We start from the raw sequence: 20,709 nt of genomic DNA on the forward strand, positions 1-20,709 counted from the left end.
AGGACCAAAAACTCTCTAACCTCATGACACCACTAAAAGAATGAGTACTTTTATTTCACAAACTATGAAGATCGCGAGGAAGATCACAAACCCTAAAAAGTTGGAGTAGCTTTTCTGCATTCTTGTGAGGCCACGTGAACGGGCCTAGTTCAATAATTTAGTGTTGAGACTGTGTCAGCATCCCTGGGCCGAAGAGCGTGAGAGTGCAAAGAACGCAAAAAATGAACCAGATTCTAGCCCATTTCAAGCTTGCCACTGCTCAATTATTCTCTTTTTATAGGTAGAAATATCAAATCCTTGTGCGAGTAATATCCGTGAGTGACTGAAATCCAGTCATGCCAGTACCTGACTGTTGCTACTAAACTATATCATTCCCCGACGAAAACCGTTCCATGCTCATGGTCATTTCAATTCTATCTATATCTATACCAATATTAAAAGACCCAATGGGGCAGATTCAACAAATCTCGACCATCAATCTAGGTCAATCTAACGACCTTGCTTCAATGCCAGAGCACTCAACACATTTAGCGTGCAGTTAATGTGATACCAAATACAAGTTACCACGCTAATCACATAATTAACACACAAATAATATCTACCTAATATTCACATGCAGTTAATGTATGGCCTAATACAAACGTGCTTTGCACGTACAAATTTACTAGTTAGGTTAAACACAAGAGATATTTCTTTTGAAGGCAGGTTTAACAAGTTACAGCTCTGAAGCCAGGCCACAGCAATAGTCTGAAAGCACTGGGCGACGGAGCTAGCTAACAAGCAACAGAGTCAAAGGCCAACCGCCAGTAGTACGCTACGATGGAAACGATGCTCCTCGCCGACGGAGCAGGGCGCCAGAAATTCAGGATCACGCCCAAGACATGGGGCCATAAATACATCCCAATTCATCCACAGCGACTCTGGCGATTCCAGAACCATAACATTTTCCACACAGAGGATTAGAGATGATGACGATCTAATATATTACTACCACTATTTTGCTTCATGGTTCCAGACGAACAATCTCTTCAGAGTTCTGATGAACAGACAATTAGACGAAAGGATCATGGAGATTAAACAGGGGATGATGATGAATAAGGAGGAGAAGGGGAACGGGCACTAAATTAGCTGCTTGCTGAGCATTGCCTAGTTAGAAGAACCGCCGCCGTTGCTACCTAGGTGCGGCTTCTCTGCCTCGAGCACAAGTCAAAAAATGAATCCATCCTGCTTCTGCCTCTACTCCGAATCGCTCTCCATGCACAGCGCCTTCAGTCCCCTCGCCCTCTGCTGATTGAATTTGCGAGATATCAGTAACACATCAACAAAGGTAGATCGAACTAACAGCTCCAGTGTATGCTACTTGCAACCAAAGGGAAATGTGTCGAAGATCTGGGGTACCTTCTTGGAGCTCTTCTTCTCTCTAACTTCATACCTCTCGTGCGACAAATCTGACAGCCATGCTCCTGGGCACACCGTCTATGGCCATACACAACAACGGCAAACAAAACATTAGGGTTAGGAAATGAGCATCAACACATCTTTGAAAGAAAAGAACTTGACAGGTTATTTTCTGAGATGAAACAGAACATTACAAGCAAGCACTTCTGCATCAGCTTGGGCCTCTTCTTCGGCCTCTGAGGGAGCTTGCAGCCCTTCATTGCCAAGAAGTCCTCCTCTTTCTCCTTGTTCGACAAGGAGATGAAGAACCTCGGCAGAGCAGCGGTGCCCTTCTCTTCCACCCCACCGCTGAAATCAAACCCATTCCCCTCAAAGGGAAATGGGGAACCCCTGGTGGAGTAGTACCGGTCCTTCTCTGGTGAGAGGGATATGGACTGCCTGGCCTCACTCGCCTGCGCCTCGGATTTCCTGCTCGCAAGCAAATACCATGGTCAGACATTTCTTGACATTTTGCACGGCCAAGGGGAAATGGGTCCTCGGATGCAATACTGAAATTACCTCCGGTGAAGAGTGCTGGGGCGGCGTGGTGAACGAAACTGCGCCACGTCGCCTCCCAGAAGGGGGCGATTCACCCGGGGTATGGTGCGCCTGAGCGCATCCGACCGGGCCGGCGACGGCGAGCCGTCTTCGCGGGATTTGACACAGCGAAGCCGCTTCCGGCTGCCCCATTGCAGGAACAGGTTTGGCTCGCCGGAGGGCTTCGACTCCTTGACCTCCTGGTCCATCTATATCCTGAAAAACGGCGAAGCCGTCAGCATGTAAATAAACCCTAATAAACTGCAGATCGGGATGAACTTTGTGAAACAGAGTTAGCAGCAGAGGAGATAAGCAAGCTGTAGATCCAACGACTTCGGATAAACCGCTAAATCTTCTGTTGCAAAGTACTAGCAAGTGCTTCAAGGATTGTTGGGCATACCCATCAGATCCAGCCCAACAGATGCATCAGATCGGACATGGCCTCGTGAAGAACAGAGAAGGGGCTCAGGGAAGGCAGAGAGAGAGGGGGACGGGGGGGAAGAGGTGGGCTTCTGGCGGTTCACCTTCTCGCTGCCTGCTGGAGACGGCGGTGGAGCTCAGGAGCCGGGCTCCTGGCGGCTGGGGTAGTAGAGGGTTGGTGAAGTTCGGCGGGGAAGCGGCGTGCAGGTTGGAGCTCCTGGCGGCGGTTGAGGTTGCAGATAAGGTTCCCGGCGGCGAGGACGAGGAGGAAGTTCCCGACGCAGGCGGCGAGGAGGTTGGCGCAGGAGATGGGGCGGCGCGGCGCTGGACGACGGACGGCGTGGTGGCGCTCGACGGTGTACGGCAGGCGGACGCAGGAAGAGGCGCGGCAGATCTCGACGGTCGATGAGGCGGTACGGCGAGAAGGGGCGTCGGCGGAGGTGAAGAGGGGCTCGGCGGAGGGCGGGGCGGCGGCAAAAATGGAGGCGGGCGGTGGCGGCGGAGGCGAGAGAGGTGGGGCGCTGGGGTGGATTTTTTGGGGAGAGGCGGCTGGGAAGTTGGGGGGAGAATGGGGAGAGGGAATGGGGGTCAGCGTGAAGATGGAGGCGCTGAGGAGCGCGGGGTAGCCGGGCGGGGTGGGAAACCCCAAAGATATCATCCACTCCTACTACTACCACGACTTTGGTGGGTTACACAAGTTGCGAGATTTTTCAAATAAAAATCATAAGGTTTGCCTGGGTTTTAAATTTTGTCACCAAATCCTTTTTTTCTTTTTTCATATTTCTTTTCAATCTATTCATAATCAATCAAGATAGTACAATGAATACCGAAAATAATAAAATTACGTCCAGATCCTAGACCACCTAGCGATGACTAAAAGCACTGAAGCGAGCCGAAGGCGTCCCGCCATCACCGCCCCTCCCTCCCTGGAGCCGGGGCAAAATTTGTTGTACTAGATAGTTGGAAGTCACCCCTCAAAAAAAAGATAGTTGGGAAGTCGTCGTGTTAAGGCCATATAGGACCGGCGCACCATAACAACCACTGCCGCCGTTGAAGAGAAGCTTAGATCAGAAAGATCCAACATGTAGACATACGAACGAAGACCGGATCCACCGAAGAAAAACGCCGACCGAATCCCACAAGATTCATCGGAAACAAATCTCCACACGCCCTTCGATGACGCTAGAAGCACCACCAGGAGGAGGGCTAGGCGGGAGAAGCTTATTCCATCTTGAGAGAGTCGTCATCGCCTCATCTCTCTGAGCATGACACAAACCCGAAAACTCAAAAAGAGCATCTAGAAACGAAGCCCACCCACCAGCAAGGGTTGAGATCCACCACGCCTCCATGACCCTAAGGCCACACGAAACGAGGCAAGCCGACACCAGTGCCGGTGGGAGGTAGGAGGAACCCTAGCGGCGGCTGGGTACCAGCACTCTTTCCTAGGCTGCAGTAAAATTGATTCCACCCCTACTTATATTCACATAATGAGAAACATAAAAAATTAGAGAGCTGAATAGTGCAAATTTTAATTTTTGATGTGCTTAGTACTTTTAGCTACCAGTCGGGGCTGACTTTGTCTTAAAAAAGAAATTGACGGTTTTTTGGCAGGGAAGCACGAATTTTATTCCTTAAGCATTTGGTTACAATATAAGCCCTAGAACTCTTTTATCAGGTGATTTTATGAAATCGATAGGTGTATCAGGAATTGCACCCCCTTGTTCGCATCCCTCATGCACACAACAGCAGGGTTTTTCCTGCCCCTAGCCGGCGTTGCTGCCAACTTGCCTTGTTTCTGTGGTCTTACCGATAGGAGAGCTTCGTTTTTAGATTTATTTTTTTGTGAGTTCTTTTAGGATTTGCATCTTTGGAAGACGAGGCGACGACGGTTCCCTGAAGAAGGAATACGATTCTTTTCCGCCTAGCCCCTGTCCCGACGGTGCGTCCAACATCATAAGAGAGTGTGTGAAAGTGTGTCTCCGGCATATCTTCCGGGATTCGGGAGGTGTTTGTCTTGGGTGGATCCCCTTTGATATAATGTCTGTTCGTGTGTGTTTGTGTGTCTACATGTTTAATGTTTTCACTCTAAAATTCTCGTCATCAGTGATGGTTGCTATTGCGCGCTGGTCCAATGGGGATTTAGCACAACGACTTCCCAACTATCTACTACAATAAGGTTTGCTCAGCTCCTGTGAGGAAGGGAAGATGACAGTCGCATGCTTAGTTTGCTCTAATGCTTGTAGTCGTCTACATGGGTCTGCAGATCTGGATGAATTTCGGTTACTCTTGTGTTCATTTTACTGATCTGAAAATTGTTGAATAGATTGAAAGTTCTACCAAAAAAGGTATATCAGGCGAAAATGCTTTTCTGAGCTCGAGCTCATGTGTGCTCGAGTGGACAGTAAAATAATAAAAAGAGCAAAGATTGATAAATGTTTGATAAATGTTTTTTATTGCTTGTAAAGTTTCATCATGGAATGACATTCGTGAAAGAACATGGCAAAATAACAAAACCAATGCTCCAAATTGTTAATAACACATTTGGAGCATCGATTATTTTGCCACGTTTTACGCGAATATCATCCGATGTTGAATCTATGCAATCTGTAAAAGACTTGTCAATGTTTTCTATAAAAAAGACTCATTTTTGTGTTTTATCTTATAATTTTACTGTTCACTCGAGCTCACATGAGTTCGAGCACAGTTTAACCGCGTCCGTATATCAGATGCTTTTCTTCTTCTTCTTGCGATCAAATCCTCTCCAACGCATGTGGGCTAGGATTCGTTCGGCTAGAGTTGGAGCTGCTAGGTCGTTGTAGAGGGGACAACGACTTGGCCGGCCCATTTGACGCCACCGACAGGAAATTGTGTAGTGCTTTTTTTTTTCCTGTCAGGCTTTTTACTCCCTCCGATTCAAATTTGTTTTCGGAGGGAGTATATTTTTTTATCTTTCATTGCTTTATAATTCTTTTTATTTTGGTCTCATAAAAACATGAAGATTTGTTTCAAAAATTAATCATTTTTTGATAATTTGAGAACATTGTTTGAAAAAAGTGACCTTTTTAAAACTTTTGCGGACATAATTTTGGAAACATAAAACAATTTTTGAAAATTCTGAACAATTTTTTTAAAAAAACATTTTCTACAAAGATGAACATTACTTGAAATGTTTTTGATTTTTTTTATAAAAAGACTAGTTTTGAGTTTTTATGAGATATGATTGATTTTTACATTTGTTGAACATTTTTTCGATTATTTTCTAAAAAACTAAATAACACGAACATTATTTTGAAAAAAGTATCTTTTTTTAATTTGTGAATATTTTTAAATACTATTTTGTGAACAGAAAAGAAAAACGAAACCGGCGAAAAAACCAACAGGAAAATAAACAAAATAACTGAACCGGAATCTTCTAGAAGGCTTTGCTTAGGACAAAACCACCCAATTGAGGGAGTGGTAGTACCATACTGAGGCTCGCCAGCCCAAATCCATTTTGTCACATCTCCGCTATTTTTCATGGCATCTCTAGCGAAAAAGAATAAAATACAAGTAGGATATAACCACCGGTTTCATAGAGTAGACCACAATGACCACGCCAACGGCGATGACCCCGAGAAACCCATCGGAAGAAAAAAAAATGAAACACATTACAGACGCAAGCGCTCATATATACGTGTATATGTATATATTTATTTTTATGAATGAATGCACGTACACCTTACACATATGAGCACCTTCAGAAAAATATGAGCACCGGGACTTTAAGCCTTGATGGCCGGAGATACCACTGTCCTCCTAACCATTCAACCACTGGTTGATTTGTAAAAAAAAGTTAATTTTCTTTAACACAGTACAGACGCAAACACTCATAAATACGTGGATACGCTCACCTTTATGAATGCACACACGCACACCCTACCCCTACGAGCACCTTCGAGAGACTGAACCGATATATCATTTTGAGTTTTACGAAGTCATCGCAGACGCATCGTTGTCGACAAGAACGTCTCCTCCCACTGAAAGTGCATCGCAGAAAATTTTGAAATAAATCCAGAATAATGCGAGCACGAGGACTTAAACCCTGATGGGCTGAGAATACCAGCGTCCGTTAATCATCCAACCACATGAAGAAAGTTAAATAAAATTATATGTTGATAGTGATTCGGGTTCTGTCGAGAGGCCTCGTCATTGAAGCCCACAAGGTAATGACAAAACCCTGGTGGCAGCGGGAAAATGGTCCTAGCCCATTTTACATTGTTGTGTCTTTCTTTTTTCTTTTTTCTTTTCTTTCCATACCTTATTTTCTTCTTAATTTGAATAGTATATTTTCTTCTTGTATATATTCACCCGTCAATTATTTATCTATTTCATTTATTATTTATAATCTACATTTTATCTTTTCTTATCTTTTAACATTTATTGTTTTTATTTTTGACTTTCATTTTTTCATAAAATACATGATTTTCAAAAAGCTGCATGTACATGTATTCTAATAGGCACTGAAATTATTTTAAAATGTATGAAATATTTTTATAATACATAAATATTTATTTCTTATACATGAACATTTATTAAATGTGAGATGCACATTTTTTCCTATGTATGCACATTTATATTCACATCCCACGGAAAAACTTTGCTTTGTATTAGTTTTATTACACAATGGTTTTAATGGTTGTGTGACAATCGAAATTAGGAACTACCATTTTATGATATTTAACACCATTTTATATGATTAATTTTGCCAAGCGTAATATACAACATACCAATTTACATCTTATATTCACTATTGAAAATTTCACTCTACGCCGAGTGTTTGGCACTTCGCTAAGTGCCAATCCACGGTCACTCGACAAAGATATATACGTTGAGTGTTGCTCTCGGCAAACCATAGAACACGGCGAAGGAGATGGCTTTGCCGGAACATTGCCAAAAAAACACACAACAACTACCAAAGACTCGCCAAAGAGCATATATGTAGAGAGATTGAACGCACGGCGATAAGTTGCCATGTGTCATGTCCATTTGCGCTAGACGGCTCCGTGACGCCGGGGTGTCTTTGCAGAGCACTTACCCATGGCTCTCGGCATATATTAAATAAAACCTTCAAATAATACATGGCCCATGGGACACACCTGTTATTGACTCATTTGTGAATTATTTTATTTAAATAAATTAAAGCCATAAAATCGTTCACCGAGTATTGCAGCTATCCGCAAAGACATCCTTTGCCGAGGTTCCGCAGAATGGCTGATACATCACAAACGTATCTATAATCTTTGATTGTTTCATACTACTATATTATCATTTATATATACTTTTATTGCATTTATATCATTTCATATTATTTTTCTAGACTAATATATTAATTTAGTGTCCACTGCCAATTTTTGTTTTCTACTTTTGGTTTAATAGGATATCAATATCTATGGAGGTCAAAATATGTTGTTGATTTAACACGAATTTTTGGGCAACAAGAAACACTAGAAGCTTCGGGAGACATCGAGGGGGCCCATGAGCCGCCATATGGACACATGGCGCGGCCAGGGGGTGGTGGCGCCACCTGTCCATGTGGGCCCCTAAGCACCGCCTTGACCCTATTATAGAGCAATAAACTCCTATAGATACATAAATCATCCGTCGAGCCTCCAAGAAAATTTTATCGCTGCCGCAAGCCTCTGTTTTGAAGAGATCCCATCTAAAGCCCTGTTTTGAAGTTCTGCCGGAGGGGGAAGCCTCTTCGTCAACCTTGCCGCCTCCATGACGATGTGTGAGTAGTTCCTTTAGGACCTACATGTCCATAGTAGAAGCTAGATGACTTCTCTCTCTCTTGGATCTTCAATACCATGTTCTCTTCCGAGATCAATCTGATGTAATTCTTATGGTGTGTTTGTGTGGAATCCGATGAATTGTGGATATATGGTCATATTGTTCATTGGATATTATTGAATCTTTTGAAGTTTCTCTCCTATATAATTAAGTAGCTATGTATGATTTTCGAGTTATTTGTCTTCTCTGGCCAAGATAGATGGGTAATTCTGCTAAAATTTTATCTATTTATGGGCCAGTCCAATAACAATTTCAGAAAATTCCTAATAAATCCTAGAGGCCCACCTAGCCCATTCGTGCAAGGCAAGGGGCACTACTAAAGTTTAGTCTCACATTGCTAGTTTAGAGCGAGCTGGACCTCTTTATAAGGGAGGTTCTTTCCCCACATGTATGAGCATGAGAATAAGAGGGACATCCATGCGCGCTTCTCCTCCGCCGCCCGCCTCGCCACGCCTCATCACGACACGCCGCGTCGCGGGTTGCGGGAATGAGCCGAGCCGTTGTCTAAATTTTTGCCACGCACGACGGGTATACGAAAGGTCACGTGGGAGTTGAACAGTTTTCTATAGTGGACACTGAATCCGAACGGCACGCCTGTCAGAGAGACGCACCCGAACTTCTTCCTCCTCTCGCCACCGGTTCCAATCTCTGAGCTGCTACTGTCTTCCTCATCCCGCCTTGCGGCGTGCACCGCGAGTCGGGAAAGTAGGCCTCTGAAACCGCACCACTTTGAGTCCTGTACGGGAGAAGGGTGATAAGGTTTTTGGGGAGCGCTCTGCGCGACTACTGACCGGTTCATCACGGACACCGATGACCACTTCCCCAACGACGAATTCTTCCCCGACGTCGACAACCTTTTCGACGACATGGCTGGCGAGGATGTCGACCCCAAGTCCAGTGCTCATGTTGCTGCTGTAGTCCTATTAGTGTTCTTGCTCTTCCTGTTATAGGTCCTGCCACAGTTCCTTGTTCTACCGTTTGCCCTACATATGTTTGGTTATAGTTCATATATGTAGATGCTATTTACCTTCTCTCCGTCAGATCGCATGATTTGTTTTATTTCTGCTATATTAGTCATGCTTTATCTAGTATTTCTGTTAATAAAATCGTTTGATAAATTGCTCGTATTTCCAACAATCCAAAAACCTTATTATAGGCAATTTACCCCGTGTGGTTTTGCTGCATCCATGATGCCTCTTATGTTTCAGGGTATCCACTATAAGAGGTGGCGCATGAGAGCAGTCTTATGGTTTCAGACCATGAGCTGCTATGACGCCACTCTAGGCAAACCTAAAGGAGTTCTTGATCCTCAAGAGGAACAAGCTTTTCAGAAAATGGATACCCTGTTTGAGGCTGCTCTCTTGAGTGTTCTTGGTGAGAACATAGTTGATGCTTATGCATCAATTGACAATAGAAAAGATATGTGGGACGCACTCGAGGCCAAGTTTGGGGTCTCGAATGCCGGCACTGAGTTGTACATCATAGAACAATTCTATGACTACAGGATGACTGAAGAGCGCTCCGTGGTTGAGCAACCTCGTCAGATACAGTCATTTGCTAGAGAACTTGAGCACTTCAATTGTATGCTACCGGACAAGTTTGTTGCCGGAGGCATCATCACTAAGCTTCCTCCTTCGTGGAGGAACTTTGCTACCTTACTGAAGCATAAGAGGCAGGAGTTTTCCATTCCAGATCTCATTGGTACTCTTGACGTAGAAGAAAAAAATGAGAGCAAAGGACACACGTGCTCGAGGTATTGAGGGAGGATCTAGTGCCAATCTGGTACAGAAGAAAAACTCCCAGTCCTACAAGTTCAAGACAAGGGCAAGTTTGATGGTAAAGCAAAGTTTGACGGGAAGAATAAGGTTGTGCAACACACAAACTTCAAGAAGAAGAATGACAAGAAGAAAGGTGTTTTTCATGTGTGTGGAGATCCTAATCATTGGGCTCCTAGTTGCCCTAATCTCTATGACAAGCGTCATCTTGGGAAAGGCAGCAAGACCGCTAATGTTGTCATTGGAGACAGTAACATGAAGGATGCTGGACCGCAGGGACTTCCATCATGCTGATGGGCAATGGTTCAAGTGCTTCTGTTCATGGTGTTGGCACGGTCAATCTGAAGTTTACTTCGGGGAAGATCGTGCGGCTGAAGAACGTGCATTATGTCCCCTCCGTCAATAAAAATCTTGTTAGTGGATCTCTTCTGTGTAGAGATGGCTACAAGCTTGTCTTTGAGCCGAATAAATTTGTAATATCCAAGTATGGAACGTTTGTTGGTAAAGGCTATGAGTCAGGAGGCCTATTTCGTTTATCCTTGTCAGATGTTTGCAATAAAGTTGTTAATCATGTTTCTACAATAGTGAATCAAATGTGTGTCATTCGTGTCTCTGTCTTGTTAATTTTGGTTGCATGTTGCGACTATCCAAATTAAACTTAATCCCTAGTTTCACCACTGTCAAGGGATCTAAGTGTCAAGCATGTGTGCAAGCTAAGCAACCTCGTAAGTCTCATGCGACTGCGGAAACAAGAAATCTTGCACCACTAGAGCTCATACATTCAGATCTTTGTGAAATGAATAGTGTGTTGACAAAAGGTGGAAAGAAGTATTTTATGACGTTAATTGATGACTCCACTAGATACTATCAGGTGTATCTTCTGAAATCTAAGGATGAGGCTTTGAACTATTTTAAGATCTATAAAGCTGAAGCGGAAAACCAACTTGATCGAAAAATCAAGAGGCTTAGGTCCGATTGTGGTGGAGAGTATTTATCAAATGAATTTGATTCCTTTTGTGCAGAACATGGTATAATCCATGAGAGTATGCCTCCCTATTCACCTTAGTCAAATGGGGTGGCCGTAAGAAAGAACCGTACTCTAACTGATTTGGTTAACGCCATGTTAGACACATCGGGTCTCTCCAAGGCATGGTGGGGGGAGGCAATATTGAGATCATGTCATGTCCTAAACCGAGTTCCCACAAAGAACAAAGAGATAACTCCATTCGAGGAATGGGAGAAGAAAAGGCTAAAGCTCTCTTATCTACAAACTTGGGGTTGTTTGGTGAAAGTCAATGTGCCAATTCCAAAGAAGCGCAAGCATGGACCAAAGACTGTGGATTGTGTTTTCCTGGGATATGCTTTTCATAGCATTGGTTATAGATTCTTGGTTGTAAAATCGGAGGTACCTGACATGCATGTCGGTACGATCATGGAGTCGAATGATGCGACTTTATTTGAAGATATCTTTCCCATGAAGGATATGGCTACCTCATCTAATCAGGAGATGCCTAGTTCATCGAATCAGGAACTAGTTACATTTATAGAACCTGCCATTTTGATGGAACACTTTGAAAATCCTATGGAGGAGAACAATGAAGTTCCTACTAGGAGCAAGAGACAAAGGACTACAAAGTCCTTTGGTGATGATTTTCTTGTCTATCTAATAGATGACACTCCCAGTTCTATTTCAGAGGCCTATGCATCTGAAGATGCTGACTACTGGAAGGAAGCGGTCCATAGTGAGATGGATTCCATCTTGGCAAATGAAACTTGGGAGATAACTGATCGTCCTTATGGGTGCAAACCTATAGGGTGCAAATGGGTATTCAAGAAGAAACTTAGGCCTGATGGTACTATTGAGAAATACAAGGCACGACTCGTGACCAAGGGTTGTACCTAAAAGAAAGGTGAAAGATTTCTTTGATACTTACTCACCAGTGGCTCGACAGACCACTATTCGAGTTCTACTTTCACTAGCTGCCTCACATGGTCTTCTCGTTCATCAAATGGATGTTAAGGCTGCTTTCCTAAATGGAGAGCTGGACAAGGAAATTTATATAGAACAACCAGATAGGTTCGTAGTATATGGTCAGGAAGGAACAGTGTGCAAGTTGCTGAAGTCTTTGTATGGACTTAAGCAAGCACCCAAGCAATGGCATGAGAAGTTTGAAAGAACTTTAACAGCTGCAGACTTTGTTGTAAATGAAGCTGACAAATGTGTGTACTATCGCCATGCTGGGGGCGAGGGAGTTATCTTTTGCCTGTATGTTGATGACATACTGATTTTCAGAACAAATCTGAATATTATTAAGGAGGTCAAGTATTTCCTATCTGGTTGTTTTGAGATGAAGGATTTTGGAGTGACTAATGTCATTCTGAACATCAAGTTGTTGAGAGACAATGATGGTGGGATTACATTGCTTCAATCTCACTATGTGGAAAAGATCCTGAGTCGCTTTGGCTATAATGACTGCAAGCCCACTCCAACACCATATGATGTCAGTGTGTTACTTTGAAAGAATCAAAGAATTGCTAGAGATCAATTGAAATATTCTCAGATTATTGGCTCGCTTATGTACTTAGCCAGTGCTACAAGACCTGGCATCTCTTTTGCTGTGAGAAAACTGAGTCGGTTTGTCTCAAAACCAGGAGATGTGCATTGGAAAGCTCTAGAGAGAGTTTTGCGTTATTTGAAAGGCACTGCGTTATGGAATTCACTACATTGGGCACCCGAAGGTGCTTGAAGGGTATAGTGACTCAAACTGGATCTCAGATGCCGATGAGATAAAGGCCACGAGCAGATATATATTCACTCATGGAGGTGGCGTTGTTTCTTGGAAGTCTTGCAAGCAGACCATCTTAACGAGGTCAACAATGGAAGCAGAGCTCATAGCACTAGATATAGCTATGGTCGAAGCAGATTGGCTTCGTCGTCTCTTGAATGACTTGCCGGTTGTTAAGAAACCTATACCGGGTATCCTTATGAATTGCGGCAATCAAACTGTGATCACGAAAGTGAGCAGCTCAAAGGATAACATGAAGTCATCAAGACACGTTCAGAGAAGGTTAAAGCCTGTCAGAAAAATGAGAAACTTCGAAGTTATTGCATTGGATTATATCCAAACATCTAAAAATCTGGCAGATCCTTTTACTAAGGGTCTATCATGTAATGTGATAGATAATGCATTGAGTGAGATGGGTATGAGACCCACAATATGAGTTGTTCACAGTGGTGACCTAGTCTATGTGATCGGAGATCCCGTGAATTAGATGTGGAAGATAAGTTGTTGGTTAACTGAGAGGAGAGTATCCTTACTGTTAACAATACCACTCCATGAAGATGCAATACTCTCCTAAATATGCATGGCAGGTTGATGTATATCTTAATGCGTTCTAAATGGCTCATTTAAGCAGAGATGTTGTCTTGCAGAACATCTTTTGAAGAACACACCTATATGAGTCTGATTGTCAAACATCGCAATCTATGAGAGTAGGGTTCTCTCTAGTAAACTCATGAAAGGTCACGGAGTATGATGCATAAGATCCATCCACGGGAAGACCCACGGTAGCCTAGTATCGGTCAAGGCTTTATGTGAAGCTAGATTCGTAAAAAACTTGCAGTTCAAGGCCCAGTCCACTGTTCAAGTTGCTTACTAGTGTAGCATAGAGTTCTAGGTGGAAGTTTAACTTAACAGTCTCCACTGCAATACTGATATATAAAACCGTGTTTTGGAACCAAAGGCAAATTGTGTGTGCCTCTCGAATCTGGTGGGGGATTGCTGTAATTTTATCTATTTATGGGCCAGCCCAATAAAAATTACAGAAATTCCTAATAAATCCTAGAGGCCCACTTAGTCCATTCGTGCAAGTCAAGGGGCACTACTAAAGTTTAGTCCCACATTGCTAGTTTAGAGGGAGTTGGACCTCTTTATAAGGGAGGTTCTTTCCCCACATCTATGAGCATGAGAACAAGAGGGACATCCTCCTCCGCCGCCCACCTCGCCACGCCACGCCACGCCTCGTCGCGCCGTGGGTTGCGGGAATGAGCCAAGCCGTTGTCTTGCCACGCACGACGGGTATACGAAAGGTCACATGGGAGCTGAAACGTTCTCTGTACTGGACACTAAATCCAAATGGCTCTCCTCTTTGGCTGAAGTCTGTTTGCTTCGTCTTCCTCTTTTGCTTCACCTCCCGTCGCTGGCCTCTTGCCTCCTTCTCTTGTGCCTATAAAAGTGAGGTCGCTCCTCTCAGAGAGATGCACCAGAACTTCTTCCTCCTCTCGCCACCGGTTTCAATCTCTGAGCTGCTATTGTCTTCCTCATCCCGGCTTGCGGCGTGCACCGTGAGTCGGGACAGTAGGCCTCCGAAACCGCACCACTTTGAGTCCTGTACGGGAGAAGGGTGATAAGGTTTTTGGGGAGCGCTCTGCATGATTACTGACCGGTTCATCACGGACACCGACGACCACTTCCCCAATGATGACTTCTTCCCCGACATCGACAACCTCTTCGACGACATGGCTGGCGAGGATGTCGACCCCAAGTTCAGTGCTCCTGTTGCTGCTGCACTCCTGTACGTGTTCTTGCTCTTCCTATTAGAGGTCCTGCCACAATTCCTTGTTCTACTGTTTACCCTAGATATGCTTGGTTACATTTCATATATGCAGATGCTATTTACCTTCTCTCCGTCAGATCACATGACTTGTTTTATTTCTGCTATATTAGTAATGCTTTATCTAGTAGTTCTGTTAATAAAATCATTTGGTAAATTGCTCATATTTCCAACAAATTCTTTAGAGGAGTGGTGTATAATAGTGGATTCAATCTTGCGGTCTTCTATATCTCTGTGACAGAATGGAGACAACACACGCATTTATTGCTACTAAGGATAAAACATGAGGTTTAATCTTATTGCTAGATTTCTTTTTATCTACATTATGCCATCTTGCCTATTGCGTTACTCTGTTTTTCATTAAACTTAATACCTTGAGATGTGTGCTGGATAGCGGTTTCGGAGTTGATTAATAGAAGTAAATGATGTTGGATTACGGTCTACTTATCACAAACGCCATGAATGATCATGGTTACAAATGATGTTTTTCTGTAAATTGCGCAATAGTAATTTGTCTACCATGCCATTATTTGCTTTTAAGAGAGATGCCACTAGTGAACCTATGGCCCCGGGTCCATTCTCCATCAATACTTGCTTCTGCAAAAGTGCCTCTTTTATTTGCCTTTATTATTTTTCCGTTTCACAATACGATTATCTATCCGTCTATTTGCTTTTAATCTTGTAACTTGCAAGACGAGGGGCTTGACAACCCCCTTCCCAAGTTGGGTGCAAGTATTTATTTGTTTGCGTGCAGGTGCTGGTTATCTTGTTAGCTTGTTGAGTCCTACTGGCTGGATTAAACCTTGGTTCTTAACTGAGAGAAGTAATTTTGCTTCTGATGCTACATCACCCTTCCTCTTCGAAGAATCCAACAAATCCTACGGGAGTAGCAATGACTGGCCGAAGTTGAGGAAGAAGACCACGTGCAAGCTCAAATATGCGCCAGAATTAAAGCACATGCGAGGAGGGGATCAAGGTAGAATTCAGAGACATGATGATAGGTGGAGGGACTCACTGTAGACAGAGAGGTGTCATGACAACACAAGCCAACCCGTTGTCGAGCAATTGGCTATGTGCGGAATCTGCAGTTTGGCCCTAACTCTTAGCTCGCTATGCTTTCTCACTCGCTTCCTGAAGTTAGCCGCCCTCAACTCAAGTTTGTGGCCTCACCCCTGGCCCCCTCCCTCACCATTTCTATCACTAGCACTTTAGAGCCACCTATGAGCCCTTCCTCGCGCCCACTCAACCCCCCCTCGCTCTCACTCACGCGCCAAGGTACCCAACTCCCATGAGTTCTTCTTCTTCTTCTTCTTCTTCTTCTTCTTCTTCTTCTTTAGGGCATTTCTAACCGGTCCCCTATAATTGGTTAGTGGAGTAAAATTTCCGGCACCTAGTCGATCCCCTATCCATAGTTAGTGGAGTATATTTTTACTCGGGCCCTAAAAATTTCCCTATTTTTACTCCACCAATAGGCGGACGAGTAAAATGCTACGACTCTCTCTTGCGCCTTCGCCGCCGCTGCATCTTTGCCGGCGCGCCTCCCGCCGGTCCCTAGCCGGCCCCGTCGCTACCTCGTTCCATTCCTTGCCCTCCGCCGCCGTTCTTCCCATTGGCTAGCCCGTTCGGCCCTCTCTGCCATCGCCAGAATCAAGGTGAAACGCCGCTCCCATCGCCATTATTGATTCGTCCGTTTTCTTTCGAGTTTCTTCTTTTAATAGCGGGCACCGCATCTCACCTTGCTTGCGCACCACTGCTGGTCACACACGCTCGCCTGTTCGGTCTAAACCACGCCGGCCGGCTTTAGCACCACCACTGCACCCCAAGTGTCTGAAGAATTGCCGAGGTGAGTTTTTTTGTTTGTTTCTCTTTGAACGAAGCCGTTGGGATTGAACCGAACCGTTTGGATCATAGATGAAGAGGTTGAGGAAAATGGCGTTGGAGGACTCATCGTCATCCAAAGAGGAGGAAGAACACGACGATGACTTTGACACCGTTTTAGGCATGATTTTCAACAATGATGTTCGGCGGCCAAGGAGAGGATCACAATTTTGCCGCATACACATCAACCGTGATAGAGCGGAGGGCCTTGCCAAGATCATGAGAGAATACTTGGACCCAAACCCAACCTATCTGGAGAAGTACTTTTGTCGACGCTTTCGAATGCACACAAGTCTTTTTCCGACCATTGCAAAAGCCGTTGAGAGATATGATGACTGGTTCAAGCTCCGGAGAAATGCATTTGGAGAGATCAGTGCAAGCCCTCTGATGAAATGCATTGCGGCTATTCGAGTCTTGGCATATGGGTGTTCTGTCGATGCAATTGATGACTAGGTATGCATTGGCGAAGACGTAATCTTGGAGGCTGTTCGAAGGTTCACCAAAGCAGTGATCACCGTCTTTGGCCCAAAGTACTTGAGAGCACCACCCGAGGAAGACACCAGAGGCTGATGACTGAGAGTGAAGCAAGAGGATGGCCAGGGATGCTTGGATCACTTGACTGTATGCACTGGAGATGAAAAAATTGTCCCGCGGGTTGGAAGGGTCAGTACAAAGGCCATGTCAGCAATCCAACGATCATTCTTGAGGCAGTTGCATCGACGGATCTTTGGATATGGCATTCATTCTTTTGTCTGCCTGGCTCTCACAGTGACTTGAATGTGCTATCGAGATCCCGTCTGTTTTCCAGGCTTATACAAGGTGAAGCTCCCGCTTGTGAGTACTCGGCCAACGGGCACAACTACTCGATGGGTTACTACCTTGCGGATGACATCTATCCATCATGAGCCACCTTGGTCAAAACAATTCCGCGTCCAAAAGGTAACAAAAACACTCACTTTGCCCAATGTCAAGAAGTTGCAAGGAAAGATGTGGAAAGAGCCTTCGGTGTGCTTTAGAAGCGCTTCACAATTGTTCGTGGCCCTGCCGAGTACTGGAACTACAAGGTTCTATGGAGAATCATGATTTGTTGTATCATATTGCATAACCTGATCATTGAAGACGAGAGAGATATGCTCACCAACGGGACTCGGTTTGAGCTAGGGTATAATACAAACATGATCTTGACATTTCTTGAGGGGCATCGCAAGATCGAGAAGTTCATACTGAGCTCCAACAAGATCTTGTTGAGCATCATTGACAATGTCTAAGCGAGTCCTAGTTGTTCTATGAAATGCTATTTGCTACATTTGAACCATTCGGCGCGTTTAAGTCCGGTTGTAAACTTTGAATTCGGTTTGTAAACTATATTCGTAATTTGGTTGAACATTCAAATTTATGTTTAGTTTATATATGTGTGCTAATATGTAGTTGCAATTTGTACTAGAATTGCAAAGTTTGAAAAAACAAAAAATTATTTCGTTATATTTAGGGGATTAGCTAGGTCCGGCCAAAACTATATGCTCCACTAAGCCTTTTACTCCACTAAATTTTAGGGGACCGGTTAGAAATGACATTAATAAACATGAGGGAGCAAACATATAATTTTCACTTTCTCAACGGAAATCGATGAGATGCCCGGTTGTTCGAGAAAAAAGCTCGAGACACCGAGAAGTGGCACAAACGGCGTATATTTCTGGCTTCGCCTGACGCGCCATTGATCATAAACGGAACGAACGTGGCCGGGACCGAGAGACGATGAACCGTGGAGAGTGATCCGAATATCGTCGCGTGGCCGCTGCACGCCATACCATCCGGGCCCGGCCGTGCGCATACCTGCACATGTGTGTGGTGGCGGTGCGGAGACACCGGCCGTATCAAAATCGGCACTCCCCATTGGCCGGCCTCATATCGCCATATCACCTTATCCACTCCCCCACCCCCTCCACCCCAAGCCCCCGTACCTCTTAGCTCAGCCATCTCTCCTACTCATCACCCACCAGACACAACCCCATCTCCCGCGCGCGCGTGTGGCCTCGGCTCCTCCCCCCATCTCCTCTCTCGCCAAGAACCACCGAGCTTGGAGCGCCACCGCCATGGCCATGGCCACGCAAGCCTCGGCGGCGACGCGCCACCTGATCACCGCGGCCTGGTCGCCCTCCGCCAAGCCCCGCCCCGCCACCCTCGCCATGCCATCCTCCGCCCGCGGCCCGGCCCCGCTCTGCGCCGCGGCCTCGGACACCCCCGCCCCAGCGGCGCCGCCGGCGGAGCCCGCCCCCGCGGGCTTCGTGCCGCCGCAGCTGGACCCGTCCACCCCGTCCCCGATCTTCGGCGGCAGCACGGGCGGCCTCCTCCGCAAGGCCCAGGTCGAGGAGTTCTACGTCATCACCTGGACCTCCCCCAAGGAGCAGGTCTTCGAGATGCCCACTGGCGGCGCCGCCATCATGCGCGAGGGGCCCAACCTCCTCAAGCTCGCCCGCAAGGAGCAGTGCCTCGCCCTCGGCAACCGCCTCCGCTCCAAGTACAAGATCGCCTACCAGTTCTACCGCGTCTTCCCCAACGGCGAGGTGCAGTACCTCCACCCCAAGGACGGCGTCTACCCGGAGAAGGTCAACGCCGGCAGGCAGGGCGTGGGGCAGAACTTCCGCAGCATCGGCAAGAACGTCAGCCCCATCGAGGTCAAGTTCACCGGCAAGAACTCCTTCGACATCTAATCTCGTACGTCGTATATGCGTACGTGCTAGTTCATCGACCGGTAGTTATTGGCGGGTGGCGATGATGATGGACGTCCTGTAATTTTAATTGTCGAGTTTGAATGATGGATTCGATCGGTGATAATGATGCATCAGGTTATATGTACATGGTAATTTGATGATGATACTGCTGTATGTTAACGTTGTTCATATGCATGATCGGCTTCTTTTTATGTTGATGATGAGTAGTAATTTGTTACACGCGTACACTATTTTTTGTTCTTTTGGCCAGAGATGTAGCATGCGATGTTTAAACCATTCAACCTAGCGCATAAACACGGTAACCCGCAGCATGTGTGGGCAACGCCTTCTCTACGTATTGTTTTTGTGAAAGTAATTACTGAAGATAAGACTTATGCTAAATTAATTTACATAATTGGTTACGATTCATATACTCCCTCCGATCAAAATTAATCGTCGCTGAAGGAACCATCTTTATTGAAGTTGACTAGTAAGTTTCCCGTGCCTTGCTACGAAAGATAAAACATGTCTAGAAATATATTGCAAAATTGATTTTATTTTTTGAACCCTCAACCACACACCCACTGGTTTCTTATAAACATGTATAGAAACATCGTTGACTAAATTTAGGATCCAAGGTTCCTATCATGCATCCAAATTAACTACTACCAATTATAGGAGTAGAGATCAGAATTGACTAAGCATCTGATGTCGCCACATGGTAACATCATCAAAATTGCCAGAAAAAAGTAAACTCGCGAGTGAATGAAAGGAAAACCTGGGACCATAAATAAGAAAGAACAAAGGTAGACCATAAATACACGGCTTCATACAACAATTCCTCTCTCGAGACCTTGTCAAGCAAACAACACAAATATCAGTAACTTGCAACAATCTTGCTCCGCACATGATGGTTGCTCACTAATACAACTACAGAAATACAAGTCATGCCAAATCATTTTAATAAGCTATTATGGCAGAAGGATATCTAATACCACGGTATCAAACCAATTAACGTACAGTCTCCAAGTCCTTAGCTGAGCCTACCAACTGCTGCTACCGCCTTGCTGTCTTTCATCTCTGATCAGTGGATCATTCATCTCTGATCCGTGGAAGCTCCGAGCAGCCAAGCACACAACATTTAAGCAGATCAAGCACAAACCAAGGTAGAGAAAACACATAGAAGTGAAAAGGCTACTTGTTGGCCCAAAGAAAGTGCCAATTATGTCCACGCTCTTTCACTACTAGAAAAATGCTTATATGTAGAAGTTTACCAGTAGCGCCTGTCTGGGCCACCACGCTACTGGTATGTACTAGTAGCGCTTGGTACAAAACGCGCTACTGCTACTGTGTAGCAGCAGCGTTGGTTAGCATGGGCCACGCTGCTGTTACGTGGGCCGCAAGGCCAAAACGCTGGCCCACTTAGCTGTAGTGTGGGCTGTGCGCCGACGCTACAGCTAGTGGACGTAGCAGTAGCGCCGGCCTGTACCCGGTGCTATTACTACACC

The 20,709-nt window shown here is 45.1% G+C and overlaps 2 protein-coding genes across 4 annotated transcripts; one reads left to right on the forward strand and one right to left on the reverse strand.

Moving 5' to 3' along the window:
- Positions 1-959: 959 nt before the first annotated feature.
- LOC119312363 lies at positions 960-3,024 on the reverse strand. Of its 3 annotated transcripts, none has more exons than XM_037588091.1 (5): positions 2,499-3,024; positions 1,957-2,190; positions 1,593-1,866; positions 1,399-1,476; positions 960-1,284 (listed from the first exon to the last, which is right to left on the reverse strand). In XM_037588091.1, the coding sequence occupies exons 2-5, from the start codon at positions 2,181-2,183 to the stop codon at positions 1,237-1,239; spliced, it is 627 nt and encodes a 208-aa protein (XP_037443988.1). In that variant the 5' UTR covers positions 2,184-2,190; positions 2,499-3,024; the 3' UTR covers positions 960-1,236. The 3 variants fall into 3 exon arrangements, with proteins under 3 accessions (XP_037443988.1, XP_037443986.1, XP_037443987.1); XM_037588089.1 differs by having other exon boundaries at positions 960-1,287; XM_037588090.1 differs by having other exon boundaries at positions 960-1,287; positions 2,375-2,499.
- Positions 3,025-18,475: 15,451 nt separating this feature from the next.
- On the forward strand, positions 18,476-19,419 carry LOC119312364 (photosystem I reaction center subunit II, chloroplastic-like). Its single transcript, XM_037588092.1, has one exon. It carries the CDS (start codon positions 18,584-18,586, stop codon positions 19,199-19,201), a length of 618 nt encoding a protein of 205 aa, XP_037443989.1. The 5' UTR covers positions 18,476-18,583; the 3' UTR covers positions 19,202-19,419.
- The last annotated feature ends 1,290 nt before the right edge of the window (positions 19,420-20,709 follow it).

The sequence above is a fragment of the Triticum dicoccoides genome, chromosome 5B (assembly GCF_002162155.2).
Source record: "Triticum dicoccoides isolate Atlit2015 ecotype Zavitan chromosome 5B, WEW_v2.0, whole genome shotgun sequence".
Classification (NCBI taxonomy): Eukaryota; Viridiplantae; Streptophyta; class Magnoliopsida; order Poales; family Poaceae; genus Triticum; species Triticum dicoccoides.

Bases quoted from the DNA above. Each gene is read 5' to 3' on its own strand.
- LOC119312363 (XM_037588089.1), bottom strand. From the start codon at position 2,183: ATGGACCAGGAGGTCAAGGAGTCGAAGCCCTCCGGCGAGCCAAACCTG. The intron at 1,867-1,956 runs GTAATTTCAGTA...GCTTGCGAGCAG, and splicing joins CCCAGCACTCTTCACCGGAG to GAAATCCGAGGCGCAGGCGA. The intron at 1,477-1,592 runs GTAATGTTCTGT...GTATGGCCATAG, and splicing joins TGATGCAGAAGTGCTTGCTT to ACGGTGTGCCCAGGAGCATG.
- LOC119312364 (XM_037588092.1), top strand. From the start codon at position 18,584: ATGGCCATGGCCACGCAAGCCTCGGCGGCGACGCGCCACCTGATCACC.